Raw genomic sequence first — 14,017 nt, 5'->3', positions numbered from 1 at the left:
ATAGAAGAACAGAAAAACATTGCCTACCGACTATTAGGTTTGAGGCTGTTTGCTGGAGGGCTTTTAAAATTCACTGGACTTCACTAGGAATGTTTGCACCAGGGATGCCCAGAAATAAGTAACTTACGGGGCCTGCAGCAGTGAAGGGGTTAAAGGATTCTTCCAACTAAGATGGACATAGACTTTACCCTCGCTGTCCTGCCTCTTTCTTTCTTCTTTACAACTATTTTTGGCTTAAATGATCACAGCAGTTAATACATAATCTATAACTTTGTAAAACTCAGAAGTATTTGAAGAAATGATGATAAGCTTTCCCTATAATCCCACTGGCCAGAGGCATGAGCTTTCTCTCTATCTGAACACATCAGGCAGGGTGTGGTCCAGTCCCTTATTCAACCGTCTTCATTTATTCTGCAAAAGTAGCAGCAGCTCAGCCCTGAGCGTCTTCTGTCTCACTTGTGGGAGTCTCATTCAGGGATCGGTGAGTCTGGCTTCTGACTTCAAGCCTAAGTCCTGGAACAAATGCTACACTGTCCTTGTTGGGAGCTGACCCGTAGGACCAGGGCCTGGGGCTTTCAGAGGCCAGGACAGCTGACAGACCCATAGCCATGGCTGTTGGGGAGCACCTGGGAAGTGGCAGCTTGCGTCTTTCCACTTTGAGCTCTGGGTGCTGAGCCACACAGACTGTCTCTTCCTGTCTGGAGACTCCCCCACTGAAGTGGCAGGAGACAGCGCCTGCCTCTGCTCAGGGCACATGAAGCTTAAGTTGATTTTAACAAAAAGTCAGACAACTCGGGCATCTGTTACTCCCCTTATAGACCTTTGTTTCTCTTATAGCCACAAGGAACGATCCATAGAAATGCGATTTCATACTCCAGTGGTTACATGTACTTGGTCTTCAGTGGGACGGGGAAGAAGATGCTTGGTGACAGGAAGCGCGTCTCGTGATGTGTAGTCTCCAGCTGCCATCCTACCAGGGCGAATCCCAAGCAGGGACCCTGCTGAGAGGCTGCAGAGGTGTGAGGAAGTGAGCTGGCCAGGCTGAGAGGGAGCTCCTGGGCTCCTCTGTGCACAGAGGAGGGTCCCAGGCAAGAGGGGTGAGGGGGTGCTCAAGGGAGGAGGTGAGAGAGAGAGAGAGAGGGCAGGGCTGAACATGGGAGAGCCAAAGGGGTTGCTGTGTGTGTTGTATGGTATGTAATATTACCTTCTTCTCTTCTCCCCATAATTAATGTCGGATTTGTTAATGTAAGAGTTGCAGTCTGTTGCTGGGTTCTGCCTCAAGTTAGGCAAGAAGGGTGGCTGAGGGGCCAGCCACTGGGTTATATACCAAGACAAGAGGTGATCTGGGCACTGAGGCACCTGCCATGCACTCCTCCATGAACACTCAGCACCTTAGCCTTCAGGGTCTGTCTCCTCACACTGTATCATGAGCTCCCCTCAGGCCTCACTTGCCGCTGGGACCTCAGGGCTGGACAGGGCTGCTTTGTTAAGCGGGCCCAGCTCTTCCCAATTTACCTTCAACTAACATTTGTTCAGCACCTAACTGGCACCAGGCTTTATTGCAACAGGGAGGATAGAGAAATGCAGAGACACAGGCCGCCTACCAGGAGCTCACGGTAATAGATTGTTGCTGCTGGGCTGCAAGTGGAATGGAAGAGGCAAGTAAAAGTGATGTGAGAGCCCAGGGCGGGGGTGTAGGGGACAGGCTTCCAGAGGAGAGGACACCTGAGCTGCAGGGAGGAGGTGAAGAGAGGAGGGTGTTCCTGGCAGACTCCAGCCCCAACCAAGAATCTGCTTTGTGCCTCTTGGGTCCTGGGAATAGCCCCTGGAGAGCAAGGCAAATGCAGAGAGGTCAGGGGGCTGGGAGTAGAGGTGTCATCTGAGTCTCAGCCTCATCCTACAGGGTAGCTGTCCTCAAGGAGAAGGGGCTGGGCAGAGGGAAAAATGCACAGCTCCCAGCTGGGCATCAATGGGCTTGGATTGTTAACATGGGGTGTGCATTTGGTTTGACAAAGCCCGTTCAGATTTAACATTGTATATTTGGAAAATGTGAAAAGTATACCTGCCATTTTGGTAATAAAGGCTAAATTTGATTAGGTTTTGGTTGGAAAAGCAGGGCTTTAAAGAACAACAACAAAAAAAAGTTCAGGAACACTGCCCCTGGCGACAGAGATGGATTTTTAGCAGGGCAGTGTCAGGCATGGGCCAGGAAAGACTGTGGGCCAGAGATCATTAAAGGATGGAGAGATGGAGGCATGATTCAGGGCCTGGCACTGCGGGTGGAGAGATATTTAGGACATAAAACCAGAGACCTTAGTGACCAATTAAATGTGCAGGGCAAATTGAGGGAGTCAAGATGGGATCCCATGGTGGGATGCCTGGTTGGTAGGGGGCAGAGAGGAGGGGGTGGGGGAGGCTGTGGTGTGGGGTGGGCAGGAGTGATGGTCCGTTTGCAGGTTGACTTTTAAAGAGGCTGCAGGATACAGGAGTAGGCAAAGTTCCCTGAGTGTTTTAGGTCCGGGCTTACAATCCAGAGCAGCCAACAAGGACTAGAATGCACTGCCCTAACTCCTGCTGCCTCACAGCCCAGCGTGATTGCACACCAAGAGCAGGGGGCCGGTGGCTCTGAGGGGGCTGTGCCTCTGGTGCTCTCTGAACCACCCAGGGGATGTCAGGCATCTGTTTTCACTACATGGGGCACCGTGGCTCACACTGTCCCTTGCATCTCCGCTCTGCCTGAGGGATGTGGGGGCTGGAAGCTGGAGAGAGCTAGGTTCTCAAAGCATGTGCTGGGAAGCTGAAGGCTGCACAAGGGGTGATGCTGTGCTTGGTACAGCAGCTTCAGCAGGCTCAGAGGGTTCTGTCTGGCCAGGATTATCTAAATTCCCCCAGGACAGCAGCTGGGGCCTCACTAGAGCAGCCCTGGCATTAGGCCTCTTTCTCTTCCTTCTCTCATTAAAGCTTGCTGATCTGGTGCCTGTCTTGCCTGCTCAGCCCAACTCCACGATCAGAGATTTGACAGTTTCATTGCCACAGGACAATGGTTTCTAGATAATACACTTGCCTCAAATACCTCTCAGGACTATTTTCATTTTAATCAGGGGCATAACACCATAACCCAAGGAATGTGCTCTGATGGGGAATTTCAGCAGCAGTGGGGGTTGGGGTGGGAATTATTTTGTTCACTGGATATTTACGTTGGGGATAAATGTTTGCTTTCTTACAGGAATGGTGCAGGCTACTTCTGGGGGCAAAGGATTAATTCTATTAGTAAACACAAAAAATAGCTGAGATTCTGAAAATTCAAATCTTAGCAGGTTATGGCCACAGGGCAGCCTCAGACCTTCTGGGGAAGGGGAGGAAGCTGGTGCTTGAGGCTGCAAGATTGGTCCTTAAGGAGGGCAGTGGAGATACATCAGCAAACCCCACCATTGGAGAGAGGCAGCATCAAGTGGTGGCTGGGACCCCGTTCTAGTTAAAAATAGAACCTTTGGGAGAAAGACCTTAGTCGGCACTGGATGTGCAGCGCGCAGAGTCTCGCTCTTAGAAGCAACTTACAAGTTCCTAAGTAGAATCATGAGCATCAGGACTGGGCTCAGGGACCATCCAGGCACTGAAACACTGAGCCCCAGGCCCCCTGGCTGGATTGAGGAGGAGGCTGAGCCTTAGTGGGTGTGCAGGTGTCCTGGATTCCCACAGGCACATTGTACCTACCAAGATGAGTTTTCCTTGTCCCTCATTGGTGGGACGAGTCTCTCCGAATGGCTCCACTCTGGACAGCACTGGGTCAGGGATGGACCTGAGCTGCCAGTGAGCCAGAGCCATGGGCAGGCAGCGGTAGGGTGGGGGTGGTCAGGGATGCTGCCAGCCCTGGATGAGACAGCCCCCAGCAGCTCTGGGTCAGAACAACAGGATGTCCAAGTGAAAATGGAAAATGATCACTTGTCATCACTTGTCTTTATTTTTAAACATTTTGACAATTAATGCTTTGAAGACCTTGATTCCTAGGAGTTTTAGACTAGTAACTCACCCTAGTTTGTAAGGTATTAACAACTTTATATTCCTCCTTAGTAGTACTTTAGGATCTATTATGCAGGTATTTGCTGGGGCCTTTCTTCCCCTCGAACTCTAGGTGAAATGGCCTTGAATTCACCCATGGACAGCCTGTGCAAATCTAAAACTCTCCCATTTTCCTGGGATGCAGTATTCTTCAGGCTGCTTCTGCGTCTTGGGCTGCATCCAAACATCACTCACATTAGCATCTGTGAGTTTAGCAGCTGTTAGTGAAGTGTTTTGGGGGTCTTAGGAATGGAGATCCTCCCAGCTCAGCAACTAGCAACCCCGTCTGGGCTCGTGCAGGAGTTCCACATTCTGCACCCTCCACTAGGCCAGCGCAACTGCTGTCCCTGGAGGCCTTGCCAGCCAGGACTCAGCAAAGAGATTATCCAATTCTTTTCTTTAAAAGGAATTTTTATCCCAATTGTAAAGATAATGCAGCTTTCTTTACCTTTTTTTTTGAGACAGAGTCTCTCTCTGTCCCCCAGGCTGGAGTGTAGTGGCGTGATCTCGGCTCACTGCAACCTCCACCTCCCGGGTTCAAGCAATTCTCCTGCCTCAGCCTCCTGAGTAGCTGGGAGTATAGGCACCCACCACGATGCCCGACTAATTTTTGTACTTTTGGTAGAATGGGGTTTCACCATGTTGGCCAGGATGGTCCCGATCTCTTGACCTCGTGATCCCCCCACCTTGGCCTCCCAAAGTGCTGGGATTAGAGACATGAGCTACTGCACCCGGCCTCTTTACCTTTTTAAAGGCATAATTTGCTTTTAAAATAAAAATTCGTTTCAAGTTCATTTTAAGGAATTTCCCAGAAGCTCTTATAAATCAGGTAAAGAGTCATGGTGGTGCAGGCAAGGCCCTGACACTTGTCGTGTTTGTGTGTTGCAGTTTCCACCTGGATGTTTGAGGTTGTGTAGATGTGGCCGGCACCCTTGAGAGTGGAACTGGGGGGTGCAGACTGAACACTGAACGGAAGGAGCCTTGGACAGGGCTGGGCCAGTCTCCCGGTAAGTAAGCAGCAGTTTCTGGCGGTGATGGGGGTGACGCACACTTTTTGGTTGGGCCCATCACATGAGGTGCAGACAAGGCCCTTTGCATGAGGATGAGCTTCCAGACACTCAGGTCATTGCCATGAACTCCCCTTATCCTGCTGACTCAAGACCTACCACAGAACCTGAAGGACCTTAGAAGTCACTAGTCCTCCCCCTGCCTGTGACTCAGCAAAGACAGAAGTCCCTTTACAGCATCCTGTGCTCACTCTGACTCCCAGCAGAGACAACTCCCCACCTGACAAGACAGCCTGTTCCACCTTCCCATTACTGAGTAGCTCCTGCCCTTAGGAAGTTCTCCCCTGTGCCCTCAGCTGCAATCTGCCTGTCTGTAAAAACCACCTGGTTTCCTAGTTCTGGCCTCTGAGGTTCTAGAGAACCAGCCTAATCCTTCTTCCACATGGCAGCCCAGCAGATGTTCTGGGGCAGAATGATGGAGTGGAGAAGTGCAGGATGTGGGGCTAGAGACAAACCTGGTTGAAATCCTGACTCCACTGTTATCTGTGTGACCTTGAGCAAGTTTGTTCATCACTTTGTGATTCAGTTTCTTTATCTTTATCTTTTTTTTTTTTGAGACAGGGTCTCCCTCGTTCACCTAGGTTGGAGTGCAGTGGTGTGATCTCAGCTCATTGCAACCTCTGCCTCCCAGGTTCTCCTGCCTCAGCCTCCTGAGTAGCTGGGACTACAGATGCACATGACCACGCTCAGTTAATTTTTGTATTTTTAATAGAGATGGGGTTTCACCATGTTGGCCAGGCTGGTCTCACACTTCTGACCTCAGATGATCCACCTGCCTCGGCCTCCCAAAATGCTGGGATTACAGACATGAGCCACTGCGCCCGGCCTATCTTTATTTTGTTTAAGTAAAACTGGAACAATAATATCGACCTCATAGATTGGTCCTGGGGGCGAAAATACATCATGAATAAAAAGTTGCTTGGTAATATTATGTCACCAATTCCCTGTCATCAGCTGGCTGTCCTACAATTCAATTCAATTCTGACATGCACTACCCCAAGTTGAAGGGCACACAAGCTAACTACTACAAGGTAAAGGACAAGGTCACGAATATGACCATCCCCACCTCAGGCACCAGCCACAAGTGGGGTCCCCAGGTCACCCACACTTCCAACTGACTTGGCTGTAAATTTAGGAGTTCCCGTGACCCCTCTTCAGGTTCAATAATTCATTAGAATGAGTCACAGAACTCACCGAAAGCATGGTACTTGCAATCATATTTCAAAGGGTCCAACTCTGGAACACCCACATGGAAGAGATGCATCCATAGGTCAGGGTGTAAGGTGAGGCGCACAGAGCTTCTGTGCTCTCTCCTGTGGAATCCAGGCACACCACTTGCCCAGCACATCAATGTGTTCACCAACCAGGAAGTTCCCCAACACCTTGGAGTCCAGAGATTTTTTTTAAAAATCAAGGGGCGTTTGTTACAGAGGCATGAGTGGTTAAATCATTTGCCACTTGTCTGGACTCAATCTCTAGCCCCTCTCCCTGCTTTGGAAGTGGTGGGGTGGGGGGGCAGTGGGGGTGGAGCTGATGCTACAGGCTTCTAATCATGTTCTTGGATTTTCTGAGGTGGCTAGACACTTCCTTGAAACTAAGGGCCTATTATACGTCACCTTATTAGTATAAACTCAGGTTCAGTTGAAAGGCGCTCGTGATGAATAACAAAAGACATTCCTACTGTCTTTTGGGCATTTTAGGAATTCCAAAGGTTTTTGAATCTCTGTGCCAGGAACCAGGGACAAAGACCAGATATAGTCTTTCTTATATCACACCTGGCTCATCACACGCTGGTCTCTGATCTCCAGCATCCTGCTTAGCTGCTTTTTTGTGATACCGAGGTTGACCTGTTCCCACTATCTGGTTGGGAAACTGGACATTCTCAGTCTTTTTCTGAATGTTCTTCTTTTTGTCAATATAGCTCAAGATTGAATTAGTTTTTTAGACTAAAACACATAATTACAGTTATTTAGTGTGCACCTGTTTATAATTGAATCACAAGCCTCTCATTACTTGAATTCCTAATGCTAAGATGACTTAAGCCCTGAAATCACACATAATAAGAGTAAATAGTTAATAGCACTTGCTATATGTATCAAGCCCTGTTTTAAATACTCTACATACCTTAAGTTCACTAATCCTCACAAGTACCTTTCAAGGTAGTTAATTTACTATAGTCCCCATTTTATATGTGGGGAAACAGAGGCACAGAGCAGTTAAGTAACTAGCTCAAGATTACACAGATAATAAGTGGCACAGCTGAGATTTGAACCCAGATGGTCTTGTTCCAGAGTCTCTGCTTTTAATTGCTAAGCCATTCTGCACATAACTTTGTGGAGACAGAAGGAAGGAGCACAAGAGGATGCCTCTGATTCACAAAGCCAAAGGCTTGACCCAGGCCCCTGTTGTGATGGTGATGGAGTCGGGGCTTCCATGTCCTACACCACCCCCATCGGAGTACCTCTGGAGCAACCCTCTGGGGCTGGGCCCTAAGAAGGGAAGGCAGGCCCTGGGGCATAGTGGTGTGAGCTCCTGTCCATCAGGCCCGGAGCTTCTTGGTTGTTTGCACTTCAGAGAGGGCAGAGCTACTTCACAGCCTTCACAGACCAGTTGCTGGGAAATGGAACCGCTCCATGGGGAAGGGGAGATGGTCAACCTTTTCCTGCCTGGATGAAAAAGGGTTTATGCCAGGAAGGCTCAGTACAAGGCTGTGCTGGCCAAAATGATCCCAGTCCCAGAGAAGCTGAGAGTTCAGTTGGCTTGGAGCCTGGAGTCCTAGGGAGCTCAGGGGGCTCACATGCCTATGCTCACATCCAGTGTACTCGCTGGGGAAGGGGAGTTGCTTGTTGCTGTTTTAAAAATAACATCAAAGGTTCAGGGCTTTGAAAGCGCCAGAGAGAATTAATTTACTATGATGAGTCACTAAACAGAGAAGGAATGGGGTTCGATGAGGTGATGTCTCTGGAAGAGTTTTGTTCTGCAGTGCTGCCTGCCCAGAAGAATCTGGGTGGGGGCCACATGTCTGTGTGGCTCCGATGCAGTCCCATTATGTTTGACTTTGTCATCCCTTCTTATCTTCAAGGTCCAGGGATGAGGTTGGGTGTGAGCATGAGAGACGTGAAATATTCTTAACTAACCCCATGCACATGGGATTGACTGGAATCCACAAAGCCAATGTGTGTTCTTTTCTGATGTTTCTCTATTGGCATCTGACTTGTGGGAGAGGCTCTGGGGGAAAGCAGGAAGGTCTCTTGCTCCAGGAAACCCAGATCCTCCATCCTTCTGCCTTTATTACATGAATGTATCTGTCTCCAACTCAGATAAATCATAGTGTCAGAGCTGGAAGGGACCCCAGAGGTTATTCGGTTCATTTTCTCATTTAGAGCTGGGCAAAGTGAGACCCAGAGAGAGGCAATGACTTGCCCAAGCCCATGCAGCTACTGAGTGACACATAGGGGCAAGACTGTGGGTCCCTGGACTTCTAGTCTAGAGCTCAGTCCACCAGCAACATCCTTGACTCAATCACTCTTTTTCCATTCAGATGAAAGGAAAGGGTCTGGATTTAAATGTTGCTAAGTATAACAACTATTCTAGCAGCCTGCCAAATCTGTTCCAAAATCTTTCTTTACAGAATCTTTTTTTTTTTGGCTGCCACTCCCAGCAGACCCCTTCCCCTACCTCCAACCCTTCATCTCCATCTCCTATTACCAAATATTTTGTCAACACTGCTGGTAAGTGTGGTGCTGGTTGGGGGAAATCAGGTAAGGGCTTTCATAAGAAGATGACTAACTAGTGGAATGATTAAGATCATAGGTCCTGGTTTGGCAGCTTTGCAGAAGCGGGCCATGGTGGCATTTGGAGCACTCCCACTGCCTGTTAAGAGAAAAATTTTAGGCAAATTAAACTTAACAGAGTTTGAGCAAAGCATGATTCAGGAACTGGGGAGCCCTCAGAACCAGAATGGTTTCTGAGTGCCTCTGAGACTGCCACATGATTGGATACATTTATGGACAGAAAAAGGAAAGTGACCTACAGAAAATGGAAGTGAGATACAGACATGGCTGGATTGGTTCAGACATGGCTGGATTGGTTACGGCTCTGTGTTTGCTTTATTGGAACAGTGTTTGAATAGTTGGCTACCTGTGATTGGTGGAAACTCAGTTGCTGTGGTTGGCTGAGACTCAGCTACTTGTCACAAGAGTAGGTTACAGTCTATTACACATCAGTTTATTATACGTGGAAAAGCCCTTAGGCTACACTTAAAATATGTAAGGAGGCAGCTTTAGGCCAAACTTAATGTAACATGTTCCAGGCCAAGTGTATCATGGGAGGTGGTGGTTTGAATGAGAGGAGGGGCCAAGACAGCTATGGTAAGTGGCCTGTGGTGTGGCAGTCAGACATGTGAGGTTTTGTGCCATCTTATGTCCAACTGGCTAGAAATGGCCAACACCTGGAATGGACACCTTCCATTACATGTTGCAACCAGTAACATCTAAACTATAGCTATTTCAACCCTGGCTGCTCATTAGGGATTAGGGAGCTTCTGAAAATCCTGATGTCCAGGTCATACCTCAGACTAATTATATTAGAATATCTGGTATCAATAGTTTTTAAAGTTCCCAAGGTGATGCTATTGTGCACTCTAGGTTGAGAACCACTGCTCTAGGCTGAGGGCTCAGGCCATCAGCTGATCCTTGAGGAACTCTGTCCATGTGCCTTCCCTTGAATGAACTTTTTGCCTTTTCCCTAAAGGAAGAATGCAAACAAGAACAACAAGAAACCATCTGTGTATTCTGGGCTGATGGAATGGCCTCCCACTGTCCTCCAAGCTTATCTATGGCATCATTCTCCCCTCACCCCACCCAGAGAGATTGCAAGGGTAGAGGGTGGAGTTCTGATAGAATGTGGAAGAAGAGGTTACAGGCAGCTCAGGGACAACAAGAATATGCTTTACTGGACATCAGCAAAGTCTCCTTTGTAATGAGTTTCTGACCAGAATCAAGGGTAGGCTGGGGCCAATAGGACTGCTGGAGCAAGGCTGGAGGGAGTCAGGACCGGCCAGCCACAGGCAAAGGGCAGATCAGGACCCGGGAGGCCAGGAGCCTTCTCCCAAAGAACAAGAGAGCACGCCATCTCCTCATGGAATGGGAGTCCATGGAGGTAAAGCAAGGGAGTGGCAGGTTATGGATGAGAACCCAGGTGTCCTGGTCCCTTGTAATGCTCTTTTATTTGTATCTCCACATGTATGTTAAAAAGCTAATTATTGTTCAGCCAAAGTACATGCTGCCTTCTGCTGAGAAGAGAATCGGCCAGCAGGGAGAAGGCCAATGCTCTATAAGGCCACCCTGTGTGTTGAAGGGGCAGAGCACTGACTTAAAGGCCTTGCAGTGCTGACACAGGAAGGGAGATGGGCTTGACCAAACTCCCACAGCCAGGAAGTGAAGCCTGGAACTGCAGGCTTACTCTTCAGAAGGGCTCCAAGATAGCAACAGAAAACATTTCTTCATTCATCATTCACACATTTTAAAAAGCATGCTTGATTAGAAAAAATCCACGGCTTTCCCGCAGCTTGACTCTCCAGAGGCTGTCATCGTCCGTGCTCCGGGGAGTAGGTTTACACACAGCATGTGGGGATCTGGCAGCCGGGCAGCACAGCACCCTGCAAACCTTAGTTGTTGTTTCTCAACATGAGTTGAGTGGGATTGAAGAGAAAATAATTTTCCATTAATAAAGTTGCATACCTCTTTTTAAACTTGAAATGAGAATCTGATTCTGCATTAAGACAAGTTTCACAGAAACAGATTCACTGATAAATTCCTTTCCAGGGGCCAGAGCGAAGTTTAAGTTGTAAAGAAAAGCACTGGGCGAAGTGCTTCCCACATGTTAGTAGTTCCCATGCTCTTGTAGTAGTAGTCTCAGTAGGCCCTGTTTAATACTAATGTTCTTTTGTGAATTTCCCACCATAACTTTTTTTTTCTTTTTAGTTCTGGGGTACGTGTGCAGGATGTGCAGGTTTGATACATAGGTAAATGTGTGCCACGGTGGTTTGCTGCGCCTGTCAACCCATCACCTAGGTATTAAGCCCAGCATGCAGTAGCTATTTCCACCATAATTTTTGAGGGGCCTTCTTAGAGGGTTTCCATTTTAGATGAAGTACTAATTTCCAGTAAGTAGCTTACCACTACATAGGTGTGCATCACAGAAATGCTCAACAAGGTCTGCAGGTCATGTTTGCATTCCGGGAACTCTCTACTCCAAGCCAAGTGGAACCATTTAAGCGCTGGCTAGTTGGGGAAGGGAGTGGATACCTGAACCCATGTTTTTACTTAGTCTCATGGCACAGCAGCGCTCCTATAGATGGATATATGGGGCCGCTGCCGGCGTCCTGCCCTCCTCCCCAGGCTCTGCCTCTACTATCCTGGGAATAGCCGCACCCCACTGAGAATCCAACCGAACCCAGTCCTGTTCTCTGGGAAGCGGGTACCCCGATGGGGAGCACCAACCAACTGCATACCCTCTCCGCTTCTCTGTAGGGTTCCAGGAGCGGATTGCAAACCCACCGGGAAAATGAGCGAAGAGACGGTCCCTGAGGCTGCCTCGCCGCCGCCCCCGCAGGGGCAGCCTTACTTTGACCGCTTCTCAGAGGATGACCCCGAGTACATGCGTCTTCGCAACCAGGCAGCAGACCTGCGGCAGGACTTCAACCTAATGGAGCAGAAGAAGCGCGTCACCATGATCCTGCAGAGTCCCGTGAGTGGGGCTGACCCGGACGGGAGAGGGCGCAGGGGGCGCTGGCTCTTCAGGGCATATACCCACGCGAAAGATGAGTAACTCCTCTTCCCCTTGCTCAGGGTCGGTAGAAATGTAAGCCCACTGAGCAAGACGGATCTGGTCACCAGGGGCCTTGAATTTCCCTTGTGGATGACAGAAACTGGCTTGTATGCGGCAGTTTGGCTGTGTGCGGGGCGGGGGGGGGGGGGGGGGGCAGGGGGCAGGGGGAGGTGGGACGGAGACAGAAGTCCCCCTCAGTTTCCTGTGCCCCTTCGGAGCCTCAGTTCCCAGTCTTCCCTCCTCACTGAAAGCTATGACAGTGAACGGAAAAATCCATGTAAATTGGAGACCTGCAGGGTACCAGAAGGAGGGGTTGGGGCTCCCTTTACTGAACACCACAAAGTAAGAACTTTCTGTCGGGACAAATGAAGCTTTGACATGAATGGGATGGGGCTGAGGAGGGCCTGGAAGCCCCAGGAGGTGGGGAGAGTGGAGGACTCAGCAGGGCTATGGGATGCGGTGTGGGAAGGGAAGGCAAGTTGAGATCACTCACCTCCCTCCTTACTTGGGGCCGGTTGATTCCTGCCTGGTGTGGACACAGAGCTCCTCCTTGAGACAGGTAGTGCCTTTTGAGAAGGCAGAAGCATGGGCCCTGTGGACCACTGAAGACAGAGGGAGATCAGTGTGGAGGAGGCAAGAGGGATCTGACTGTAGAGTTTGGGGGTCCTCAGGAATCAGCCCATGATCCTAAGGATCGGGAAGCCCAGGGACAGAGTTGGCGTCTCCAGTTGCTTGCCAGGATGGGCTCAGGAGGTGGGAGCCGCTCTGCCTTGGCCTTCTGGGCTCCAGAGAGCCAGGGCCTGTGCAGGGGCTGTGTGAGGCCCTGGCTGGGAGCCATGGTGCCTACTCAGGCTTCACAGAGCAGCTCCAGGGAATGGACCCAGGTCTGGGTGATATTGTGTTGGGGAACCTGGAGAAATATGGCAGATGCTGAAAGCACTGGGGTGAGGAGCCCCTGGGAAAACCCCAGAGTGTGGCTAGGAGGGGTGACAAGGGGATTAGGAGAGGTGGCAGAGTTAGCACCAGTCCAGATTTCAGGGCTCAGGCAGGAAATAGGGATTGGAGGAGGGTCTGCTTCCTTCTGTCCTTTTATAGGTTGGCCAACACACCTAAGTGGCCCCCCATTTCCTCTTGAGTGTTTTCTCCTGCCACCTGGTGGGCGGGATTCCTTGCTTATGGCCCCATGGTCTGAAAAGCCAGGCTTGGAGTTGAACATCAGGAGTGGAAGCGACCTCAGAGGCCATCAAATCCTCCTGTTCTGGCTCCTACCCTTTCATTAAGCACATGAGGAAACTGAGGCCGGAAAGAATCACAGGCATCGCTAATGGAGAGGGATGGTGGCTCTCTCCATTCAGTTCTGCCTAAAAAAATGTCCTTCATTACTAAAGTGAAGTCCTACCATGTCTGATGGTGGGGAGGGGTCTTGGCCCTCATTTAGACACAGAAAGGATCTGGAATCTGGATTACTGCCCAGAGGGCAAGGGAACACAAGATCCATTCCCAGCATTTCTTTGTTGCTTCCCATACAGCAATTCCTGAGGTCCTAGTGGAACTGCTCCGTGTCCCTTGTGGCCAGGGATCCTGAGCATGGCCCTGACCTAGCTGACCCAGGGGCAAGGGGTGGGCACTTGGAAGAGCTCATTGTTTGGCAGCTGTGTGAGAGGCTATGGGGAGACCAGCACCTCGGGGCCTACTTTAGTCTTTCAGGGAGGAGCTGGAAGGCCTCATCCAGGAGCAGATGAAGAAGGGGAACAACTCCTCCAACATCTGGGCCCTGCGGCAGATCGCGGACTTCATGGCCAGCACCTCCCACGCAGTCTTCCCAACATCTTCCATGAGTATGTGGTGTCTGGGGAACTGCCAGGAGCAGAGGTAGAGGGGAGGGTGGGGTGGGGAAGAGAGGGAGGAGCAGCAAGAAGCATCTGGTTGCCAGGCAATGGAGCAAGCAGCCTATTGTGTTATCAGGCCTTGGGGAGCTCAGCAGCAGCCAGAGAGGTACCTGGCTCTGCTTCTGATGTTGATACAAATTAAACATCCACAGAAGAATTACCCCTGATGCC

The 14,017-nt window shown here is 49.9% G+C and overlaps 1 protein-coding gene across 4 annotated transcripts in view; it reads left to right on the top strand.

Moving 5' to 3' along the window:
* LOC105465224 (adducin 2) overlaps positions 1-14,017 on the top strand; it is a 111,946-nt gene that overhangs the window by 50,659 nt on the left and 47,270 nt on the right. For 3 of the 4 annotated variants that reach the window (XM_011713511.3, XM_011713512.3, XM_011713514.2), the window contains 3 exons: positions 4,948-5,066; positions 11,660-11,876; positions 13,657-13,795. In XM_011713511.3, coding sequence (XP_011711813.1) covers positions 11,694-11,876; positions 13,657-13,795 — 322 coding nt within the window. In that variant the 5' untranslated portion in view covers positions 4,948-5,066; positions 11,660-11,693. Of the gene's footprint in view, positions 1-428; positions 482-4,947; positions 5,067-11,659; positions 11,877-13,656; positions 13,796-14,017 lie in introns of those variants that run through there. The other variant, XM_011713513.2, reaches the window with a different exon arrangement.

This window comes from Macaca nemestrina, chromosome 13, assembly GCF_043159975.1.
Source record: "Macaca nemestrina isolate mMacNem1 chromosome 13, mMacNem.hap1, whole genome shotgun sequence".
Lineage (NCBI taxonomy): Eukaryota > Metazoa > Chordata > Mammalia > Primates > Cercopithecidae > Macaca > Macaca nemestrina.
This window is presented reverse-complemented; position numbering and strand designations above follow the sequence as displayed.